Raw genomic sequence first — 25,748 nt, forward strand, 5'->3', positions numbered from 1 at the left:
GACAAATATACTCATGCCAAATACTGCACCATATCTTGACTGTCTTGACTGAGGGTTGTGCGTGACAGTGGAATATTTTTTGACAGCCAAAAACATGCTCCATGAATATCACGCACCAACACGCACTAATAAAAAACCTATTCAGAATCTTTAAATCACATTAAGAATGTCAGGAATGTGCCAAGAATGACGCAAATATAACATTCGTAACGTGTCCTGCCTATGTGTAAACCAGGGGTGGGCAACTTGTTCCAGAAAGGGCCAAGAGGGTGCAGGTTTTCTTTGCAGCCACTGACTCCACCAGGTGATTTCACTGATTAATATCACTTTGAGCAAATGGAATCAGTTAATCAGTAAAATCACCTGGTGGAGTCAGTGGCTGCAAAGAAAACCTGCATCCTCTTGGCTCTTTCTGGAACAAGGTGCCCACCCCTGGTGTAAACGCAACATTAGAAAATGTGTGGCCATTTGCACTCTTGGCACTACAACAGTCTGCAGACAATTACTGTTGTGCTGGCAGTGAAACTTGTTTAAGTTCTCCATGAGTGTGGCTTTGGTGTGTGCGCTGAATTGACAGGAGGTGTGGCTGCCGACAGAAGAAGCTGTGGAGATCTGTCGATCTGGACATCCCAGCTGGACAGACATGGACTAACAACTGCCCACTGTGATGTGCGTGTGTGTGTCTGCTGTCATCACGTGGACATAAATAAAAACATATATCGCTGTGGCGATATATGCTGTGGCTGCAGTGACGTGCGTACACTCCCTCACTGCAGCCCATGGCTGAAACAGACCGTCAGATCAGAACACGCAGCAGGCGATCTGACTTTCACGTCACCCACGTGAGCTTTGTTCCATATGATGCAGTGTCAGTTCTGGCGCGCCGTCCACAAGACGCGTGTCGGGCTGGACACATGCCAGCAGATGTGGACATGAGAAGAGTGAACTGCTTCTCATTCTTGTCATTTCATGACTGTATGTCTATGACCATGGGTCATCTACAGAGGAAGAGACGGATCATATTTGTATTGCCCGCTTGATAAGAGGGATTCAATATAAAATGCTGTGTTTTTTATGGTGTATAGTTTTATTTTTATTTTTTAAACACGTCCATCTCTTTGTTGATTTCAGGCATTTTCCCTGCACCGTTTACAGGCTAGTGATGGTAGCTCAGCAGTAAAGTTTCAGGCTGGCAATCAGTAAAGTGCAGGTACGAATCCCGTGGGTGGCATGTCTTTTTTTTTATTCCACATAAGCGGCGTGATGTTGTTCCACAGGTACCAGCTGTTTTTTTTTTATTTAATCCACATAAGCGGCACGATGTGGTTCCACAGATACCAGCTGTTTTTTTTTTTTTTTTATTTAATCTATATAAGCGGCACGATGTGGTTCCACAGGTACCAGCTGTTTTTTTTTTATTTAATCTATATAAGCGGCACGATGTGGTTCCACAGGTACCAGCTGGTTTTTATTTAATCTATATAAGCGGCACGATGTGGTTCTACAGGTACCAGCTGGTTTTTATTTTTTATTTAATCTATATAAGCGGCACGATGTGGTTCCACAGGTACCAGCTGGTTTTTATTTTTATTTAATCTATATAAGCGGCACGATGTGGTTCCACGGGTACCAGCTGGTTTTTATTTTTTTATTTAATCTATATAAGCGGCACGATGTGGTTCCACAGGTACCAGCTGGTTTTTATTTTTTATTTAATCTATATAAGCGGCACGATGTGGTTCTACGGGTACCAGCTGGTTTTTATTTTTTATTTAATCTATATAAGCGGCATGATGGGGTTCCACGGGTACCAGCTGGTTTTTATTTTTTATTTAATCTATATAAGCGGCACGATGTGGTTCCACAGGTACCAGCTGGTTTTTATTTTTTATTTAATCTATATAAGCGGCACAATGTGGTTCCACAGGTACCAGCTGGTATTTACTTTTTATTTGTGTGTTGCACCTCGCACTGTGTTCCTGCTCGAAAGACACCATCGTGTGCACGAACCCTCACACTGGCATCGTGCACGCCTGCCCTTCGGCGCGATGTTTCGTGGTGCGCTAATTCGAACTATTTCGCGCTGTTTTGCCATATTCGACCAAACTTCACACTATGTGTAAAGGCGCCTTTAAAGTCATAAATGTGCCAACTATTTGCAGCATAGCGACTGTGATGGCCCACTCAACCCCCCGCCCCCAAAAGTCACGAGATCTGTTACATGGAAAAATGTGGGGCACTCAGAGGTGCAAAGTTAATTGATGTGTTCAATATTTATGCAATCCTGCTACGGTGTTGTAAAGCTTTATCATTGGTGGTTTAACAAAAGTGACTTTTCACAGAAAAATACACAAGTATTGTTGTTGTCATCCATTCGGCTGCTCCCGTTTTGTGTTCGGGGTCGCCACAGCGGATACAACCAGATCCGCATTGATATTTGGCACAAGTTTTACGCCGGACGCCCTTCCTGACGCAACTCCAGTGTTACCTGGAGAAACACACTCAGCCGCTGGTGTTCCAAAGAGGTCTCCCATCCAAGTACTAACCAGGTCCCGCAGTGCTTAGCTTCTGAGATCTGACGGGATCAGGCTGACACAGAGCAGATCGGCTGCAGAAAAATACACAAGTATTGTTTAAACAAAATATTTCTGGCCTGGCAGGGGTTCTTGTTAGCCTGGTAGCCCGCCAGGCCTATAATACTGATGGCCAAACATTGTTCCTTAAAAACTCTGGTAATAAGAACAATTTAATTAAAGGTATTTTGTCTTTTGTGATAAGAATTATACTTTGCTAAATCCCTGTGTATACTCCTGTACAGTAGGTGGCAGTATGCACCTTATGTCAGTTAAATACAAACACATTCAAAACATGTTGAAGCAGCGGTTCGTGCAGCCATATGTTCAATCTATTCTTTAATTCCAGTTTTACTCTGACATTTTGTTATACATTTCGACTCATATTGTGATGTCTGTCTTTCTTTTCATCCAGGAAGAATGTTTGAAACGGGTGTTTCAAAAGTTTCAAAATACTTTGAAGCAATGGTATATGGCACCATCCACAGCCACACAGTCTATTGACTCTTAAATTCCGATTTTACTTCCCCTTTCTGTTGTATGAACTGGGCATCATGTTTGTGCTGCCAGTCCCTAACTTAACTCCACTTGTTAACTGACTCTAACACAAACGATGGAGCAAACACCTCTATGGGCTATTACACTCAACAAAAATATAAATGCAACACTTTTGGTTTTGCTCCCATTTTGTATGAGATGAACTCAAAGATCTAAAACTTTTTCCACATACACAATATCACCATTTCCCTCAAATATTGTTCACAAACCAGTCTAAATCTGTGATAGTGAGCACTTCTCCTTTGCTGAGATAATCCATCCCACCTCACAGGTGTGCCATACCAAGATGCTGATTAGACACCATGATTAGTGCACAGGTGTGCCTTAGACTGTCCACAATAAAAGGCCACTCTGAAAGGTGCAGTTTTATCACACAGCACAATGCCACAGATGTTGCAAGATTTGAGGGAGCGTGCAATTGGCATGCTGACAGCAAGAATGTCAACCAGAGCTGTTGCTCGTGTATTGAATGTTCATTTCTTTACCATAAGCCGTCTCCAAAGGCGTTTCAGAGAATTTGGCAGTACATCCAACCAGCCTCACAACCGCAGACCACGTGTAACCACACCAGCCCAGGACCTCCACATCCAGCATGTTCACCTCCAAGATTGTCTGAGACCAGCCACTCGGACAGCTGCTGAAACAATCGGTTTGCATAACCAAAGAATTTCTGCACAAACTGTCAGAAACCATCTCAGGGAAGCTCATCTGCATGCTCGTCGTCCTCATCGGGGTCTCGACCTGACTCCAGTTCGTCGTCGTAACCAACGAGTGGGCAAATGCTCACATTCGCTGGCGTTTGGCATGTTGGAGAGGTGTTCTCTTCATGGATGAATCCCGGTTCACACTGTTCAGGGCAGATGGCAGACAGCGTGTGTGGCATCGTGTGGGTGAGCGGTTTTCTGATGTCAATGTTGTGGATCGAGTGGCCCATGGTGGCGGTGGGGTTATGGTATGGGCAGGCGTCTGTTATGGATGAAGAACACAGGTGCATTTTATTGATGGCATTTTGAATGCACAGAGATACTGTGACGAGATCCTGAGGCCCATTGTTGTGCCATACATCCAAGAACATCACCTCATGTTGCAGCAGGATAATGCACAGCCCCATGTTGCAAGGATCTGTACACAATTCTTGGAAGCTGAAAATGTCCCAGTTCTTGCATGGCCGGCATACTCACCGGACATGTCACCCATTGAGCATGTTTGGGATGCTCTGGACTGGCGTATATGACAGCGTGTAGCAGTTCCTGCCAATATCCAGCAACTTCGCACAGCCATTGAAGAGGAGTGGACCAACATTCCACAGGCCACAATTGACAACCTGATCAACTCTATGCGAAGGAGATGTGTTGCACTGCATGAGGCAAATGGTGGTCACACCAGATACTGACTGGTGTCCCCCTCAATAAAACAAAACTACACCTTTCAGAGTGGCCTTTTATTGTGGACAGTCTAAGGCACACCTGTGCACTAATCACGGTGTGTAATCAGGATCTTGATATGGCACACCTGTGAGGTGGGATGGATTATCTCAGCAAAGGAGAAGTGCTCACTATCACAGATTTAGACTGGTTTGTGAACAATATTTGAGGGAAATGGTGATATTGTGTATGTGGAAAAAGTTTTAGATCTTTGAGTTCATCTCATACAAAATGGGAGCAAAACCAAAAGTGTTGCGTTTATATTTTTGTTGAGTGTACATAGGCAAAACAAACTTGCTTTTGGGATTTATTAGTGCATGAGCCAGAAGAGAATTATGAACTAATCAGTACCACTTAAGGGGACTAAACAACACTTTTAACCCAACTTCCAGGGTACCATGAGCTACACAAAGAAGTATGATGACTATTTCAGGCTGGCAGCTGCCACAAAGCAGGGAGGGGTCAGTGAAGAATTACACAGGGGTCAAAATTAAAAAATGCTCCAATCATATTGAAAAGTGCACCGTGTTACTTGCCTGATCATAAAGATTCCAAAAAAGTACAGTTTGTACTATCTATGACTTAATGTTATGGAATTATGGAGTGAAAACAACACAAATAGTGACAAAGGTCAATTTCAGTTTGTACAGGGGTCAAAAGTTAAAGTTGCTCCAATTTCAGAAAAAATTGTGCAAATTATTGGTATTGCATTGTAAGTGGTATTGTATTGGGATTGTAAGTCTTGTTTCGTACCCTTAAGTGGTACCAAAAACCTGCTTGACCCACGGATTATATCTGGTTCATCAAAGTTCACATCAAACTATTACATTATTATCCGAGGCCATCAAAATATGGCCATTGTGTATTGCGAAGGCTTTGCATCCGTCTGTCCACCTGTCTCTTTGTTTGTCCCTCTGTCTGTACTCAGCATGTCAAATTCACAGACCTTGGACAAGTTCAAAGATGGCTAACCTTGACCTATTTTAAAAGTTCAAAAGGTCACATTCTGTGTCCTGTTTTTATGCTATGAATCATGCATATCCATTTTTTGTTGGGGTGGGGGTGTCATTCAGTTCAGAGTAGATAGACACTGTGACATCACTGGCTGGTCTCTCTCTGGCTGTTAATTGAACATGGCAGAATCCGCTCCCAAACCACTTTGTTTCTGTGTAAATATAACATCTTTCTCATATATTAGGTAAAGCTAGCTAAAGAAATAAACATTTCTAAAACTGAAAACGCTGTTTTTGTAACCTGATAACACCGCTAGAGTGACTTATAAGACATCTCGTGGACGTCAGCGTGCACGCACATCACACGCTGTCAAACGTAACTTCCACTCTTTTCAAAAGCTCATGTATGTGCACACACGCCCTCCTGCAGATGCCATAAAAACATAAGTAAAATATTGTTTATGACTGATTCATTGATTGAGTTTATTGTGCAACATCAATATAAATGTACAGAGGTGAATGCATCAGTGATACACTGATAACACAATTAGGGAATAACCCTGTTGTGTCTGATGATTTGCAGACGTTCATGCTGGTTATACGGTCACAAATTGATCTTTACCGGATATTTGCGACCGTAATCCAGCATGAATTTATGGGTTATTTCCATTCTAATCCAATTCCATCGTTTGCACGGTTTATTTTTCTGTAGGTAATTTGGTCGGCGAGGCTTACCTTCGAGCCGAGGCAGCGTCATTCCAACAGCGGTCAGGGCGCGGAGTAATGCATCAAATGTGAAAATCCATCAAATCCATCAAATGTGAAATGGTAATTCTGTATCAGAATCCACATTAGTACTTTTGTATGGTATCTTAAATTCACCCATTTTGGCATCGCTGTCGGTACGCAACTTTCTGTCACTCTCAGCTAACAGCGCTATTATTGACATCTGTGTAGCAGCGCACGCGGCCAGTCAGGACATGGAGTAATACATTAAATGTGAAACTTGAAATGTGAATATTTTGCGACCTTACACCCGATAATATACGGACTGAAATCTCACCCAACTGACCAATCAGATTTGCGGAAAAAATGTAATTGTATATATATATATATAAATCATTTGCACTGGGATACCAATTAAACAACTGCAAATTAAAAAGAAGACAATGCTCATATGGCCGAGGGTATTTTAGCTTTGCGTTATATTTTTTAATTTTATGAGCTAGAAGATGATAGCATTTATTGTTTTTGTTTTATCATTTTTGCTGTCCAAGCTGTACACTGTTACCTCTGCAAGAAATTACTTTTATTTTTATTTTTTTTTGTCAGCTCAACTTCATGGGCCTGTGATGCAGTAATGCACATCCCAGTGTGCAGATTCGATGCATGTCATGGATGCACCATATAAGGCTGACTTTTAAACACTTGAAATACACTGCACTGGACTGCATGTCAGGTTTTCGCTAGTCAGTGGTACAAACCATTTCTGCTGCCAGACAATTGCCACAGACCAGCACTTTGCTTGACCACACCAACTGCAGCTGAGGAAGTGGATGCAAGTGAAAGCATTACTGGCTCATTAACAGATTAACTTCAACCTTTTAGAGTACACAGTTATCACCAAAGCTCCCTGAGGTGAAGTAGTAGAAGAAAGATGAGTTTTTTTCTTTGTTATGAGTGCTTACTCATATTTAATTTAATGGTTGCTTTCAGTTCAGTTTTGTTGTGTATTTGTTGTGTACAATACATGACTGCAGGTGACTGCTGATGAAATGTGCAGGTAAGCACAGTGCATGTGCATCATAAAGCTGCCCAAGTAAGGCACACCTGCCTGTTGCACTCTTTGTACAGCATTAGACAGCGCTGGACTTCAGACCTGGCCTTTGCTAGGACCTTAAGGTCCAGTCAGTTTCTGGTGCTAGATGACATCAACATACCAGCTCTGTACCTGACCACACCTCATCTTTAGACCAACATGCCCAAAGAAGTGCAAATGGTATTGCTATATACAGGACACAGACGCTGGGCGTAAAAGCCACAACTGCACCAGATGGAAACTCCAATGAACCTTGCACTGAGCTTACAGTAGGATCCACTCTGTATTTTCTAATTCAAATTTATGTGTTATTTTCCATTCTGAATTTGTTATTAAAGGGCTTTTATAATTAATTTGGTGTTTAACAAAATGATCAGAGGTATAGTTATGATTGATGGAAGGTCAATATGAAATGATATTGTATATTAGAAAAAGAAATACACCAGACCAGCTATATTTTGTTCGGTGATTTTGAATATGGAGTGGATTTTAACTCCTCTGATGGCTGCCCCCATTCACTCCTTTATAAACTAATTCTTCAAAAAAAGAAAAGCAATTCTCAAAGGTGAGATGAGCACTCACATGCTTGATTACTAACAATTCTAACAAAGTTACTGTCGTTAAAAGTGAACTCATCCTTTAATAGATTAGGAGTATTGAAAAGTTATGTGCTGCTTTGCAGCTTCTGCATAGTGGACCTCTACCTGCAGGATGGAGACTGTCTGAGAGAAGTGATGCTGCTCCATGGTGGAGGAGGAGTACAGAGCAGCCAGTGGGTGGTCAAACTTCTGCAGATATGTGTTGCTGTAGCCCCGATGGTCAAGATCATGGCATAGGCAGGCTATCAATAGACCTTTCTTCTGTAAACCAGTAGAAAACAATTTAATCAAACATCAGATAAATACCTCTCATCCAAAATTTTCACGTTTCTTCTGAGCCTAATAAGGAGCACACCTCCAGCTCTGTGAAGAACCCAGATGTTTTCTGTAGGATGACATACATACAGTGTGCTACCGTCACTGCGTGCTTCCAGTTGTGGTACGGCACACGGCGGTAGTTCTTCCGTACAGACATTGTGAACCGACAAAGCTTCTCCAACTCAAAGCTGCACATGAGAAATGAGTCAGACAAAACAATGAACAAGATATCTGGTGCATTTACTGCTCAGTATGCGTGTGAGATTCTACCTGTTCTTTCCACAGGAGTTATGAATCATGTAGATATAAACAGCAGGCCAAATCTCTTCAAAAGGACTAATGTCAAAGTGGAACCTGGAGGTTTGAGGAGAAGAATTTAAAATGAGTGTTCCACACCTGGAAAGGAGAAGCTGTTCAACTGGCAAGGTGTCATCCAGAAACCAAATCCATTGACGTGCCCATGCCACCACTGCCTCTACATGCACGACTAAACTCTCATCATCACTGAAGCCAATCTACAGTCAGAATGCTCCTCAAGGGAACTATCAGAGAAAAGACTCACATTTCAATTTCTTTATAAATGGGTGCAGGGAGGTTGAGCTGGGTCAGGGTCTTCCATTCCTCTGATGTGCAGATGCTATGATATGAGAGCTTTTCCATCGTCACTCTGTAGATGCATTCAGACTGCCGGATCCTGTGGTACATCTATCAGAAACATGAAAGGACATCACAATACAGAGAGAATTAGTCTTTAAAGGGTTCACTTTATACATCCACTCAGCAACTTAACACAGGCCAGCAGGTGACTCACAATCAGATATTAATCCAAAAAACAAAACAACACAAACAAACATCAAAGTCTGTAAGAAATGGCCATTTCTATGTCTGTGCCTTTAAATGGAAATGATCTGCTGCTGGCCATGCCCCCATTTCTCTTCAAAGAGAGACATCAGTCTTCTTTCTTCCAGAGACCATGTGGTGGTTTTACAGATCCAACAGGACTCCAAACCAAGCCCAACATCTGGCTGTCTGAAATGAAGCAAACTTGGAAGTGGAAAATCACACAGTTCCTTAAATGGCCACTTGAAGCTTGCTCCAAAAAGAAATTACTTCCCATAGAAGCCCAACTGAAACTGCCAATTTTTTTTTAATTTATTTTTTTTTTTAACAGCAGAAATAAGCAAGTTTAAAACCTGGTACAAGAAGGAAAAAAAAAGATTTTGGTGTCTGTTGAAAATTTCCCCTAATCAAGCAATCAGCAACTGTTAAATTCCTTTTGACCTTGACGAATCAAGTTGCATGTGCAAACTTTACCTATATGCAAACCCAGAATTGTGTGCACTCAGGTGGACAAATCCCTAATTGCATATTCATGATGGCAAGCACTAAATGGACAATACACACTATTTTGTGCATCTGACAGACACTGTCCTTGTTCCACACTGTTACTAACTCAGCATGCAGGTGTATCTGAGAGCACAATGGTGTTTGTACTCATTTTTACACATGCAAACCATCAGGCCCTAAATATTCTAAAATAAGTCCCTTCGGGCTGTTCCTTTGTTTTCACTTGGGGTCGCCACAGCAGATCAGAGATAGATCTGCATTTTGATTTTGTCTGGAGTTTTACACCAGATGCCCTTCCTATATATTATTACATGAAGAATGGGCAGGGGTACACTTGAACCCAAACCTTTTGCACTTGAAACAATATTCTAAAACAGGATCAAATATTATTAAAAAATAGGTGATATCAGGCTTGCTACTATGCTCCTATTAAAATAGTGGAAAATAATAATAATAAAACAATATAATTTTTTTTTTCCCAATTAATTTATTTGGTAAACTTTTTTTTATGCTGCTGCTACATGACGTCACCAGTAGGGGGTGCTACAGCACTCCTCAGCAACCATACTTCCAGCAACCCTTTAAGAGGATGTTGAGGAGCAGCTGATGAAGGTCATCAATGCGAGCCTGTTTCTCTCCAGTTCAGTAAGTTAATGGACATGGTGGATGTGGCACTGTAAGATGTTTTCATAAGAATGATTTTTGGAGTATATGAGTCTAAATGATGAATTTTGACAGTGAAAGAACACAGAGGTGAAGATATTTTCCATGCTTTCATAGAATATACTGCCAAAAGCCAGTTAAGCTCTTCTAAGACCCCATTTCTCTGACTGAATTCTTCCAGAAGCTGAGACAACACTTGTGTGTGCTGTCCCGAATAAAAAGGTACCGCCTTTCACCAGTCACTGTGTCAAATTTGTGTTTGACGAAAGACATGATTTGATTTTAAAATAACTGGAACTTTTCTACTAACAAAGTAATCATTTGCTTTGTTTATACTCTGTTAAAACTATTATATTTTCCAAGGGCATGTTTATAATTTGGTTTGCTAAAAATGTAATTTTTTTTCCAAACCATTAATGGGCTACATTGATAGTAGCTCATCTTTTTCAATTTTTCATGTATTCCCATGCATCTGAATATAAACTGATAAAAACATGGCATTGGTGCTCATATCACAGTGCATCCAGTAAGTATTCACAGCGCTGCAATTTTCCCACATTTTGTTATGTTACAGCCTTCTTCCATAATGAAGTAAATTAGTTTAATCCCTCAAAATTCTACTCACAACACCCTATAATGACAACATGAAAAAGCATTTTTATTTTTAAATTTATTAAAATAAAAAAACATAAGTATTCACACCCTTTGCTCAATACTTTGTTGATGCACCTTTGGCAGCAATTACAGCCTCGTCTTCTTGAATATGATGCCACAAGCTTGGTGCACCTATCTTTGGGCAGTTCTGCCCATTAGCCTTTGCAGCACCTCTCAAGCTCCATCAGGTTGGATGGGGAGTGTCTTTGCACAACCATTTTCAGATCTCTCAAGACATGTTTATTCAGATTCAAGTCTGGGCTCTGGCTGGACCACAAAATGGCATTCACAGAGTTGTCCTGAAGCCTCTCCTTTGATAGCTTGGCTGTGTGCTTAGGGTCATTGTCCTGCTGAAAGATGAACCGTCAAGAGCTTTCTGGAGCAGGTTTTCTTCCAGGATGTCTGTGTACATTGCTGCATTCATCCTCCCCTCAACCTTGACTAGTCTCCCAGTTCCTGAGAGATGCACCTGAGCTCAATTTTCATGTCTAAGGCTGTGAATACTTATGTACATGTGATTTTTTTTAGTTTTGTTTTTAAATAAATTTGCAAAAATCTCACAAAAACTTTTTTCACATTGTCATTATTGGGTATTGTGTGTAGAATTTTGAGGGACAAAAAAAGAATTTCACAAAATTTGGAAATAAGGCTGTGACATAAACAAATGTGGAAAAAGTGCAGTGCTATGAATACTTTTTGGATGCACGGTATATTGTGAGTTGTGATTTTATTTTTTTTTTGATGATCGTATATTAAACAAATATTTAGGCTGCCGGCTCCCTCTTTAGACAAGGAGATCTTAGCAGATTACTTTAAAGGTAGATTTTGGTTAAAAAAAGATGGTCATACAGTGGAAACTGCATATTTGTTAAAATATTTAAAAATATTAATCAAAATTAACTGCTGCCATTTTGATTGTTGCAAAATGCTCCAACAAATATTCAAAACACCTAGAATATTCATGCAACATAGTCAAACTGTGCCTCTCCGAACAGTGTTTCCACATCTGGTTTATATCCTGCTCTCCCTTCCCAGACAGACACACAGCCTAATACCTGCCACCATAAATCAGCATAGATCAGGAGCTTCATAAAGACAAGAGGCATAAATTACAGCTAAACATAAATCCTGTCGACTGACGGGTACAGACTGCTTGTCTTAAAATATTAACATGCCTCATCAATTTTAACCAACTTTGTGACGCTGCTCTTGCGTAAGTTCATCGCACAAGACAATGAGTCAGGCGCCGCAGCGTAGAGAGGCTCTCACAGATCGCACAATGGAGGCTTAAAATGTAAGGCATGATTCATGAAACCTCTGTGTGTCAGTTAACTGCCCCAGTGTCTGGAACTGCTGAGATCCCTTTGTGACACCAATATTGCACATAATTTAACGACAAATTAACTGATGATGTGTGTTTCTATATGGAAAGTTATCACTCACATTTGCACAGTGTAAGGCCAGAGCACAAAAGACAGCAAACATCTTAAAGTTGTTCTCATCTGTTTTAGTGAAGGCACTTCCGCTGAGTTTGTTCACCATTTGCACCACTCCTATAACTGCCCCTCTGCTCACAATGGGCATGCACAGGATGTTCCGTGTGGTGTAGCCAGTTTTGAGGTCCACCTCTCTGTTAAGGCAAAAAACATCAATTCTAGGTATAAATTTTACTCTCAATGCTGCATTTTCAACAAGTTTGTAAAGGTAATAATACAAGTGTGATATCTTATCAAGCCATTCAAGTTATGGATATTCACTTAACTACAGATTAGTCGGTAAACTAGAGGAGTGTAACGCATGCTCTTATTTGCAACACAATAAGAAAAAAATTAAGCACAAAAAGGTCTTCTAAATTAATTATTATCAACTGTCTCATTTATACAAGCTATTAAGTGAAAAGGGATTAAGACCAGAACCATCCGAGGTGGGGTCATACTGTTCTACTGTGGGGTGGATTGGAGAAGAAATGGAGTTGACTGGAGCTGAAGACAGCGTCTGACAGAGTGATGAGATCAGGAGACCTGTTAAAGAACTTCATCAACGCATATGCCCTGCAAGCTGGGTGTCAAATGGAGGAGAAAGAAGGTACTTTCTGATGTAAGTTAGATTAGGTGGTAGAGAGTGTACCTAAGTCAGATTTCTGGGAGCAAATTTCAATGGGCATACTGGTGAAGGGAACAGAGATCATGGTGATGATGAGGTGGCAGGAAGAATGGGGAAGGGCAGATGGTGTTAGAGTTTGCAAAAAAATGATGGAAATGGCTGTGGTGAATGTGTTTTATGAAGAAGGAGTAGTGGAAAGTGATGTATAAGAGTGAAGGAAGATGCACAAAGGGAGACTGCTGTGTCCCATGCAGGTGATGGTGAAAGGTGAAAGAGGAAGACTGTTGTGTGAAATTCACAGAAATGGTGAGAGGGCCACTGGATGGAAGTGAAGTGATGCTGGGTGACAGGACAACTACTGCAGATGTACTGAGGGAGACAGCTAGGAAAGTAATAGGTGTGACAGCTGGACAAAGGAAGGAAAAAAGAGGACTTAGTGGTGTACTAAAGAAGTACAAGAAATTATAAAGAGGACGAAGTTGGCTTGAAAAGAGCTGGGACAGTGAGAGAGATGAAGGAAGTGGACAGGAGTGCAGAGAGATATGGTGTAAGGTGAAGAGACAGGTGGCAAAGGCTAAAGCCTAGTGTACACATGTTCCTGTCAGGAATCAGGAAGCAAATGGCATCTGAAGCTGCAAAAAGGGGCGTAGTTGAAGCTGGCAGTGACCTTGCCACTGGTGACACCTATTCATAGGATGGAATATTTCGCCGCCTGTTTGCTACACTTGCTATGCTACCGTGGTGAGCTTAAGGATAACAGATCGGCTACAGATCGACATCAGTGTTTGGTACAAATCGAATGCCGTCAGCTTGCAGCGGGGTTCCCACGGCCATGCAGAAGGCCGGTTAAGCTGCCGCAAGCTTGCCGGTGACCCGGTCGGGTTCCCGATGATTTCTATCAGTGTCAAAATTTTGAACCGTCCAAAATTTTGTTCCCGATTTTTCTGATGATCTTGATACTCCAGGTGGTGGGCGATGCGCTCCAGGATGATCATGTATGCTTGCAGATGAACTGTGGCGGGGTTGGTGATTATCACGCGATTTTGTTGTTTTTAATTTTTTTTCTATCAGAAAGCCAACCGCAACCTAACCAGATCCATATGGACAGGGGTTTTAAGGAAAGAGAATATAGCGTACGTACAGTGTATGTTAAGTTAAATACTCAGGAAGGTGAAAGGGCAGAAGGACTCAGTAGGAAAGGCTGTGCAGCAGGTTAGGGTGATAAAGGATGCAGATGGAAATGCCATGACAAGTAATGAGTGTGTTGAGATGATGGAGGGAGTACTTTGAGGAGTTGATAAATGAAGAAAATGAGAGGAAGAACAAGTTAGATGATATACAAAGAGAGAATCAGGAAGTGCAACAAATTAGTAAGGCTATAGAGGACAACCATGAAGATGATGATGATGATGATGGGCTGCTCTAAATCACATTCCAGAGGAAGTACGGAGATGCAGGAGACATGACAGTGGTGTTGTTAACCAGATAGATTAATAAAATCTTGGAAAGCAAGATGATGCCTGTACTGGTACTAATGTTTAAGAGCAGGCATCATATGCAGAGCTGCAGTTAACGCTGATCAGGTGCAGCATGACGTTATGGAAAAGAGTAGTGGAAATGAGGATTAGAAAAGAGGTGAACATCTGGGAGCAACAATATAGTTTTATGACGAAAAAAAAGGCCAGACTGAGTTGTATTGCGTGTTTGAATACTTGAATTGGCATTGAGTTGAGGATTTAAATAGTGTTGTAAGAGGAAGTCGGGAAGGCAGAAAATAATGTAAGGGTGATGTAGGACAGTGGTTCCCAATATGGATCCCCAGGAACCCCTAACCTGCCCACTTTTCATCACTCTCTTCTCTGCGAAAAACTAACTATCCCATTCTGATGTGCTCACCCAATCAACAGGCCAATCAGAAGAGCAGGTAGAGAAAGAAAATGTGCTGGTTAGTTGTTCCTGAGGACATGGAATGGGAACCACTGGTGTAGCACAGGAGACTTCTCTAAGACTGCAAGGGAAGCTCAGCTTCCCCTAAAATGTCAAAAATTAAAATGGTCAAATATGTACAGTTGCTGTAACATTTCATTGACTACAAATGCGTTAGAACATGTTCATCTTGAAGACAAGTTAGTTCAGAATCAGCTACTTATCACAAATCAACTGACTCGATTTTGTTAACGAATACATTCCCATAGTGTCATTGCCAGATTTCAAGAAATCGTTTTCTTATACGGTCTGTGGTCAATGCATTTTCCCATAGAAGCTGAGCGTCCATTCACTCCAATGGGACTGCATGGAACAGTTTTCTTCATTGCCTCAAAACTCAACTGTCATTGAACAAATCTTACAATTTTGTTCTGCCCCCGGACGCTCAGCCTCCACTGTGGAGCTGTGGGCGGGCCTCAGCTTGTCTGGACACTGAGTTTCCACATGATGATTGGAGGATCAGTCAAAAGGCTGAATTCCGTTTTGACTGACAGCTATTTTGAGATATACACCGTCAATCATTGGGAACTCAGCAATGATGATACTCGATTCCTTTTACTCACTTGAGTTTGTAAAAGACACTCAATTTCAATTCAAATTATTTTAATTTATATAGCGTCAAATCACAACAAGGTTGCATCAAGGCACTTCACACAAGTAAGGTCTAACCTTACCAACCGCCAGAGCAACAGTGGTAAGAGGAAGAAACCTCAAGCAGGCCAGACTCAAAGGGGTGACCCTCTGCTTTGGCCATGCTACAGACACAAATTACAAAACAATTCACAAAACGAACATACAGGAAATGTTGCCGGTGCACAAGACGGTTTCCAGAACAGATACCACACCCATCTCTGGATAGAGCCGCACCTCAAACAGAGACAAAAAGAAAAAGAAAAAAGCAGAATCAAGCATCAGAAAGACAACACAGTGTAATTTGTCAGCATTAAGGAACAAGAAAAACAGAAGAAATACTAAAGTGATCGCCGGCCACTAGCCCTAAGCTTCACTAAGCCCACGAGTGGACACTCACTAAAGTGATTTGTGTTTTCATGTCACGTAAGTCACCCAGCGTGTGCGCTACAGAAAGTACAAACAAGTTCCAAACCACTCCCCAGTCCCCAAGTTATTGTGAAAAAGACTAAAAATCAAGATGACTCCAAGACAAACACTGATCTCTCTGAGAACGCACGAGCAGGTAGGACGCACAGAGCAGCGATTTGACGAGTCTCTCAGGTAAGGGAGGGGCTCTACGAGCTGGGAAAGAGAGCGAGTCAGCTGTGAGCTACTGGGTCAGTCAATCGTACTTTTCTGTATCAGCCTGTGATACAGCTCAACTTGGTGCAGAGAGGAGAGGAGACAGGGGAGCCGAGTTAAAATAATGACCAGAGCTGTGGCTTCAGCCACAGAGCTAATACAGCAATTAGCGTGATATATTTACGCAATCACAGGCGGCTCCACCGACGTGCGCACAGATGTCCACAGTGGGTCGGATTGCGTGCTTCTCTTTGCAGCTTCCCCAGGACTCAGGCGCTATGAGCTCCATCCCAGTGCCAAGTCCTGGTACGCAGAGCAGGATGCAAAGACACACTGCTCCAGCAGTGGCTCCAGGCACGTTTCGTTTAAAGCGTTGGGATCAACGGTAGCTTCGGTTTCATTTTGTTCCTCTTTCGTTCCTTTTACACTCTTGATTCACAGGCTATTCGGTAATGGGAAAAGTAGAAAGCTCATTCATCCACCTTTTCTTGCAATTTGTGACCTTTTAACTTTTTTCTTTGTTCAGTAATCATCGTATGCAGTGTGACTGGGGCTTTAGAATAACAGTTGTGTGACATGTCTCATCAGCTAATGGCAGTGAACGAGTTATGCAGACAATGACTCTTAACTCCAGAGTCAGTAAAAAGAATCTCGAGTTTGGAATGATTCGTTCATGAATCACACATCACTAGAGCTCAGTCCCATCGCAGATTTTGCAGGTGAAGTCGAAAGACAAACTGCAACCCATTTCCTGGTATTTGTTTGGCGAAATTACTTGACCATTTCCATTGCTCCTTTCTTACACTTTAAATAAAATGCACTCACAATATTTCCTTGTTCGAGTTTAATATTGTTTTATTAGTCCGTTCAATCAATCAGTCATGCTGTTGGTTAGGTCGGAGTGAACTAACCATCTAGCAAGGTGTACACATGATGGCAGACAATGCTAATACTGTTGACCTGATTTTGGCAAAGCCATTTGATAGTCTTCCTTGCGAGGAGAAACTTAGAATTAAACAGCAGGGCAGATCAACACCTAAAATTGATTTGGTGCATAAAGTAGGGAAACATAACAGGTCTTTTCAGCTCTCCTGTTTGCTGGCTGACTAAAGGTGCTGTGACAAAGAAAATGTACTGTTGGCCTCTTGATGAAACCATCTCAGGGATGTCTTGTCTGCTCAAAATTGGGTTTTTGGGATCTGTCTAACATTGACCGGGCATATAAAAGGTATGAAAAGAGCAATGAACATGTGAGTGCATGTGCAAGGTTAAGTTGCCTGGCAGGGTCGGGGTTGAACATGCAGTTAATGAAGGTGCTCCCATTCAAGTGGCAAAACATAATGAGTCAAACAAAACAGGGACATCCTAAACTGCCTTAGTGATGTGACGTCCTTGCCTGGCTGGCAGAATTTTATCATTTAGGGGGCATGGTGAGAGTAACGAATCATCCAACAAGGGGAATTACAGAGAGTTCACAGAAATATCTAAATATGACTCTGTCCTTCCAGTCATCAACTGTGTTTTCTGGTACGTCTCATTCTATCCAAAATTACTTGATCTCTGCTCTTGCAGCCACTGTTTCTGATGAGATCAGAGACTAAATTCAGGCTGCTCCCTTTTTTGGATGGCAGGTGGATGAAACACCCGATACTGCTTGTCATGCCCAACTTTCTGTCATTGTTTGCTCTGTTGATAGTGCAGACAAAATTCAGGAGAACTTTATTGTTTTTTTTTTATATGTTTCTGAGGGGTTGGATGCTCAGTCTGTTTTTGAAGTATTAAATGAAGACATGCAGGGCTACAATTTTAGGGATAAACTTGTGTCACAGACATACAATGGGGCTGCTGTCATGGCTTCAGCCCTAAATGGTCTGCAGGCCAAAGTGAAGGCAATTGCCTCCAGTGCAATGTTTGTGCGTTGTTATGCACACAGACTTAATCTGGTGCTGTCACAGGGGGCTAAATGCGTCTCTGTGTGCAGAATATTTTTTGTGTTACTCTCTAGGTTTGTCACATTTTTCTCCAAATCCACAAAGAGAACATCTTTTCTTGAGTCTGCAGGCTGTTGCTCAGAAATGTTCCTACTTGAAGAAATTTCACATCATAGACAGTGAGCACTGTGTCAAACAACTATGATGGCCTCCTGCAGAGTTTTTATAACGTCATTGCAGACAGATGACACATTGGATTGTGCCAAAGGTTTTGTAATGAAACTGGAGGATTTTGAGTTTGTGTTCATGTTGTACACGTATGAACAAATCTTTTCAGAGACTTTGATATCGTCCAGCAGAGGGCCATGGATGTTCTATACTGCAAGAAAAGAATGGCGTCTCTTCTTGCTTTTATCAAAGAGGTCAGTGAGGGCTTTACAAGCTGTTTATGCCAAAGCAACAGATCTCACATCCGACCCACGAGATGAACCCATGACAAAGCGCCATCTCTCCCAATTCCAGGATCCCCAGGAACGCTACGGAAAATTGTACATGGCTATCCTCGATAATCTCATGCAGGAGATTCCTCTGCATTTTTCAAATTTGGAAAGTTTGCGCTTAGAATGAGTCAATCCAGGGACGTTTGATGACATGAAAGGTTGCCAGAGGAGGTTGGCATTCCAGAGTGTCATGAAAATTTATGGCCAATACTTTGATTCAGGGAGACTGAAGTCTGAACTTCAAGTCTTGTATTCAAATCAGGATTTAAAGGGTAACAGGGGAAAGCTGTGAGATTTCTTGGTTTTTCTAAAAGACATGAAGGAGGACACTGCAATGCCTCAGCTGTACAAACTGTTGTCGTTAGTGGCAACAATCAAGCTACATCTGCGGGTGTAGAGAGGAGCATCTCTTGTTTAAAAAGCCTTAAGTCTTAAGGTGCACTGACAATGATTCACACACTTGCACGACCTGTGTCGTGAAGGAGAGTAAACTCGTCTTTAACGGGTGCAGACTGAATGTGAGAGGGACACCGGCGTGTGCAATTGCGCAAAGAGAATTTTGAAATGTTCAAAAAAAATCCGTCATGCATAAATGTCATGCTACGTGGTGCGATCTAATCGCCAACACAACATGCAGCTCATCAAGTGGAGTAAAGAAGTGAACACAGTGAGTGCATGCGTCAGCGGATCGTATCAAAGTGCAGCTCGTCTGAATGATTATAATGAGATGTTAAATCTATCATAAACATACTTTAACAGCTGCAGACAAGAAGGAAAGAATATGCAACTGTTTTATCAAGCCATGACAATGTAAACATGACAAATAATTACCTTTTTAGATGGCTCCAAATGCTTTCTCCAGCTCATTCAGTGCGCGTGTGAACGGCGCTGCTGGAGTGGTCTTCTGTGATTCAGGAAGCGTTTACAGCCATTTTCAACAGACAAATTGCAAAGAAAATGATTAATCCACTATGAAATAATTATTTTATATACGCATATGTACACTGGCAGTGTTAATTTAACACTGGTGATTTTACTGTGTAGTATCAGTGCACCTTTACACCTGCAATACAATGGGCCAAGGGCGTCTAAGCAGCCTAGCTCTTCTGGCCATTGAGAAGGACACTGGTCAAGTCCCTGGAAAAGACGCCTACTTGGTACGATAGGGTCACAGACCATTTTCTTGAAAAGTCACAAAGGGCAGAATTTCCATATAAATAAACTGAGCTTCCCCCCTGTGAAAGACCAACAGCCACCACTGTGGTGTTGGATTTATATATATATATATATATATATATATATATATGAGGACAGTGCGAGCGCTGAGGTGTGCAGTTGCAATGACAGATGGGTTCATGGTGGATGTGGGATTACACCAAGGATTGGTTCTCAGTCCATTCTTTTATGTAGTGGTGATGGATAGACTGATGGATGAGATCAGAAAGGAATCTCCATGGACTATGATACTTGACAATATTGCCATCTGTAGTGAGAGTAGGGAGGAGATTGAGGTGAGCCTGGAGAGGTGGAGAGAATGGGAATGAAAATTAGTAGGAGCTAGAGTACATGTGCATGAATGAGAGTGAGGGCAGCGGAATGGTGCAAGCACAGGTGGTGAAGATAGATAGGTTTAAATACTCAGGGGACACCTGTTCAAAGTAATGGTGAGTGGCAGGAGGTGAATAAGAGAGACAAACAGTGGCAGGAATGAGGTTAACTCCAAGAGTGAAAGGGAACGCTTACAAGCCAGTAGTGAGACCAGTAATGCTGTATGGCTTGAATTCAGTGTCAGTGACAATAAGAAAGAGACGGAGTTGGACGTAGCAGAGCTGAAGATGTTGTGATTTATGTTGGGAGTGATCAGAATGGGCAGGATTAGCAATGAGCATATCAGAAGGACAATCCAAGTGGGACAGATTGACATGGTTTGGGTATGTACAGAAGAAGAGCGCGGCGTATATCTGGAGAGAGATGATGCTGAAGAAGCTGCCAGATTGAATGTAATGAGAGTAGGTTTTACGGATGTGGTGAAAGATGAAAGGTGTTATAGAGATGCAGATGACAGGGCGAGATGGAGACAGATGAACATGAAAAAGAAGAAGAAAAAGAAGACTGATGATGATGAAGTAGTAGTTGCAATAGTAGTAATACCCCAAATTAGAAAAAGAAAATGCAACAAATAAACAAAATTAAAAAAGGAATAACAAAACAAAAACATGACAGTTCCTGATGCAGTGCTTTGGCTTGTCCCCTTGCCTCTTACACACTGACTGAAATTTCTCCAGGTTACTTGAATTGTTTCATGATATTATGTACTGAAGAGAGAGAAATGTACAAATACCACACAATCTTTCTTTGAGGAACACTGTTTTCAAATATTTCAATAATTTTCTCATGCATTTGTTGACAAACTGGAGGTTTTCTGCCCAACTTTGCTTCTCAAAGACTTAGCCTTTTGTGGATACAAAATGATAATTACAATTGTCTCTTAACATCACCTATTTGAAATAACATCAATATTTACTATCCCTAAATTCCCGTCCCACCTTTGTTTGTGTATGTGTATGTGTTGCATGCCTGAAAAGCAGGTATACGAGGTCTATTAGAAAAGTATCCAACCTTATTATTTTTTTCAAAAACCATATGGATTTGAATCACGTGTGATTACATCAGACATGCTTGAACCCTCGTGGGCATGCGAGAGTTTTTTCACGCCTGTCGGTTACGTCATTCGCCTGTGGGCAGTCTTTGAGTGAGGAGTCGCCCACCCTCTCGTCGTTTTTTTCATTGTTTAGGAATGGCTCAGAGACTGCTGCTTTGTTTGATCAAAATTTTTTCAAAACTGTAAGGCACAACTGAGTGGACACCATTCGATAAATTCAGCTGGTTTTCTGTAAAAATTTTAACGGCTGATGAGAGATTTTTGGTCTGGTAGTGTCGCCGTAAGGATGGCCCACGGGGCCTGACGGCGATCTGCGCTTCGAGGTGGCAGCGTCTCGCCGTTTCAAGTTGATAACTTCCACATTTCAGGCTCTGTTGATCCAGTAAGTCGTCAAAGAACAGAGAACTTTCAGAAGAAGTCGGCATGAGGAGTTTATTCGGACATTCCATTGTTAACGGACATTTTATAATGAAAGAACGTGCGGGCAGAGTCGCATGTCGGGCCGGACCTGACCGCGGGGGGTCGCGACAGGAAAAACACCTCCTTTGGAAACCTTAACGGGCAAGTTGGAACATGCCCAAGCTGTTAAACAATTTCTGTTACTCACTTGTTGAAAGCCATCAAAAGCCGCCTGAATTTTACAAATGGTTTTCAACACGGAGGTGTTTTTCCTGTCGTGGTGCACACAGATTTGCCGAGTCGTCACGGAAACGACTCGGCGAATTTGCGCGCACGTCTTTCATTAAAAAATGTCCTTAAACAGTGGAATGTCCGCATAAAGTCCTCATGCCAGCCTCTTCTGAATCTTCTCTGTTCTCTCACGACGTCCTGGGTGAATTAAGCCTTAAATTAGGATGTTTTCGGGTCGAAACAGGCTGACGACGGCGCCTGGAAGCGCTGCAGGACGTCCCGCTCCGTGGGAAGTCCTTACACCGACAGAAACACCCCATAATCTCTCATCAGCCGTTAAACTTTCACCGAAAACCAGCTTAATTTCTCGAATAGTGTCCACTCGGATATTCCTCACAGGTCCAGAAAATTTTTTGATAAAGCAACGCGCGCCGTCTCGAGCAGCGTGTGAAACAAAGGAATTCAGCCGAGAGGGCGGGACCACATCTCACTCAAGGCCTGCCCACAGGGAAATGACGTCACCGACACATGAAAAACTCACACATGCGCACGAGGGTTCAAGCATGATTGGTGTAATCGCATGTCATTCAAATCCATATAGTTAAAAAAAAAAAAAGGGTCCGTTTATTATTTAAGAGACCTCGTAGATATATATTAACAAACTAAATGAAACTGACCACACAAAACATGAAATTAAAGAAAAGTCAAAGTAAATTAATAATCACTGCCTTTTTTCTTTCAATTTGCATTTTCCATGCTGTCCCAACTTCTGATCTGGTGGTGCAGCAGTAGCGTTGGATTAATAAGAAAATTATAAATTTGAGGTTACCGGTTGAACCTTGGGTCTGCATAGGCATCTGGGATATTCAGGACTTCCCCTGTACGAGCCACCTGACCAGCTATTCCTTTCTCTATAGAAAACCTACAGGGACAGAAGAGGACAAGAATTTGACTGTTGACTGCCTGTAAAACCTTCTTTGACATTCTAAGGTCACAATGTATCTACATTTCCGACTTGGGAGATACTGCACCGTTGCAACCAAAATGATCAGGGGAATAATCAGATTTAGGGAATAACCCCACTGTGTCTGATGATTTGCGGACATTAATGCTGGATTTTACGATTGCAAATTGAGTTTTACGAGTGATGCGTTAAAACTCAATTTGCAATCGTAAAATCCAGCATTAATGTCCGCAAATCATCAGACAAAAACGGGTTATTCCCACTGTAAAACAATTCCATCGTTTGCATGGTTTATTTTTCTGTAAGTAATTCTGTAAGCCAAAGACCGCTTCACCACTGAAGGCTATATCTAAACCCGTATAATAATATAGTTCGATAAAACTGTTACGCAGACCATAGTTTTAGGGAAATGTTGTTCGATTCCTGGTCCAGAGTCGTCAAATAATCACTGTTAGGATTGTATTTATCGGTTATCACAGCAGTAATATTTGCATAGGTCAGTTAAGCTTACCGTAGCAACAGTGCCTTCATGCCAAACTGGAAATTCTGTGAGCAGACCCACAGATTTCACCATCTGGTCAACTGCAATGAGTAATTCTGTATCAATACTTTCGTATGATAGATTAAATTCACCCATTTCTGCATCGTCGTCGATCCACCAGTTTCTCTCGCTCTCAGGTGACAGCGCCATTATTGACATCTGCCTAGCAACGCGGTCAGGGCGCGGAGTAATACATCAAATGTGAAACAGTCGAATATTTTGCCACCGTCAACGCTATATTTTATGGTCGGAAATCTCAAACGGTTAACCAATCAGATCTGCGGAATAAATGTAACTGGCTTAGAAAAATGCTTACACAGTTGACCACTATGGCCTTTACTGTGCCCAGACCAAGGCACACATGTGCAATAATCATGTTGTTTAATCAGCATCCAGATATGCCTGCCAGGTGGGTGAACTATCTTGACAAAGGTTAAGCGCTTACTTACACAAATTTTAACAACATTTGAGAGAACTAAGCCTTTTGTCTGCATGGCAGGGCTTTTACTTCAATGCATGATAAATGGGAGCCCAATTTTCTTTGTCATTCTGTTCCCTGAAGTAATTTCGGAACTTCTCCCATTGCATTTTTGGAACAAGAAACATGACAGCTTGTGGATGGGTGGAGGACATGAAATCATATGAAAGTAGCTGCACGGGAGAAAGTCTTACACACCTGATTTCTTTGGTTTTCGTAAAGACAGGTTTGCCTTCTTTCTCCTCTCCAATATCAAACAGGTCAGAGTACAGTTCTTTGTTGTTGTTATCTACCTGGAAGAGTGCGCACCTGTCTGCATTCACCAGGTTTTTTGCATATATCTGCAAAACAGCACCACGAAAAGTTCCTTATTAGCAATGTTGATGCTTTGGATGAACCAACAACAAATCAACACAAGAACAAGAAATGAAGACAAATATGTCTTAATTTATGTCTTAATCTTATGTCTAAAACCTGCAACTTTATCAGATTCGATACACAACTCAATATTGGTTTTATTCTGAATAAGACATTTAAATGTAGATATACAGATTATAATTACAGGTAGTTGACCACAGTAATTAAAGATTACTTCAATGACTTGAAATGACACTGTATTCACAAGGTGACAAAATACAGACAGGTGGGTTTAGTGAAAGAAAAAGGAATTTCATGTTACACACTACACTATACACTGCATTCATCCACATCACATTTGCTTTAGAACTGAAAATTACAAAATGAGTATTGTACATGATTTCATCTATAGCAAATTAATTACTACTCTTATTATCTATTACAAACACTAATACTTGTAATCATAGTATTAGCAGTAGTGCAGGCAGCCATAGTACAGACATGTACTGTGAGCACATTTTAGTAGCAAGAATCTAAGTATAGCCAGCTCTGTATTAACATGCATACAGTCAGTTCCAAACGTATTTGGACAGTGACACAATTTTTGTAATTTTGCACCTCAGTGGAGATAAAAAGAAAGAATCAAGATGTCCTTGTAGTGGAGACTGTTAGCTTTAATTCAAGAGGCTTAACAAAAATATCTCATCTGCTGTTGAAGAACTGCAACCATTTTTATATCTCTCTACAAGTTTGACACTTTCACCTCACACTGATACACTTCTGGTGGCCACGTCCATGACAATCCAGGACAACTGACAACCCAGTCTCTTGATTAGCCACTCAGCTTCCCAATGACTCTGCAAAGATCACAGCATCATCCACAAAGTCAGTGTCAAGAAACTTTTCCTTGCCAACAAAACACCTATGCAACACACCCAGACACACCCTGAAGCAGTTCTTCCACGATTCACCCCGACAAATTTGTCTTGTAGACATGCAAATGGACTGCATTTATATAACGCTTTTCCATCTGAAACAGAAGTTCAAAGTGCTTTACAATGATGCCTCACATTTACCCATTCTCTCTCTCTCTCCCTCTCTCTCACACACACACACACACACACACACACACTGATGTCAAGGTGCTGCCATGCAAGGCGCTTACTACACACCAGGAGCAACTGGGGGAATGAGGACCTTGCCCAAGGGCCCTTAGTGATTTTCCAGCCTAACGAGGGTTTGAACATTGGATCCTCCCCTCCAACCTGATTGTGCCAGCTGCCAACATACCACTGTGGCACACCAAAAAAAAATCCCTAAAAACATCAACATTTTAGAGTTGCGGGAGTAGCCAAGCGTATTTGGAACATCTTTGGAGATGCTCTGCAACTGATTTTCCGGCAATGACATGTCACCACAGCCATTATTTCAGTG

The 25,748-nt window shown here is 41.6% G+C and overlaps 1 protein-coding gene across 6 annotated transcripts in view; it reads right to left on the bottom strand.

Annotated features, from left to right (window-relative positions):
• Positions 1-25,748, bottom strand: part of pde10a (phosphodiesterase 10A) — a 259,626-nt gene that overhangs the window by 14,018 nt on the left and 219,860 nt on the right. For all 6 annotated transcript variants that reach the window (XM_034184303.1, XM_034184300.1, XM_034184298.1 and 3 more), the window contains exons 11-17: positions 24,156-24,298; positions 22,804-22,896; positions 12,352-12,538; positions 8,807-8,949; positions 8,515-8,598; positions 8,282-8,432; positions 8,032-8,187 (exon numbers count right to left, since the gene is read on the bottom strand). In XM_034184303.1, coding sequence (XP_034040194.1) covers positions 8,032-8,187; positions 8,282-8,432; positions 8,515-8,598; positions 8,807-8,949; positions 12,352-12,538; positions 22,804-22,896; positions 24,156-24,298 — 957 coding nt within the window. The remainder of the gene's footprint in view (positions 1-8,031; positions 8,188-8,281; positions 8,433-8,514; positions 8,599-8,806; positions 8,950-12,351; positions 12,539-22,803; positions 22,897-24,155; positions 24,299-25,748) is intronic.

The sequence above is a fragment of the Thalassophryne amazonica genome, chromosome 13 (assembly GCF_902500255.1).
Source record: "Thalassophryne amazonica chromosome 13, fThaAma1.1, whole genome shotgun sequence".
NCBI lineage: Eukaryota > Metazoa > Chordata > Actinopteri > Batrachoidiformes > Batrachoididae > Thalassophryne > Thalassophryne amazonica.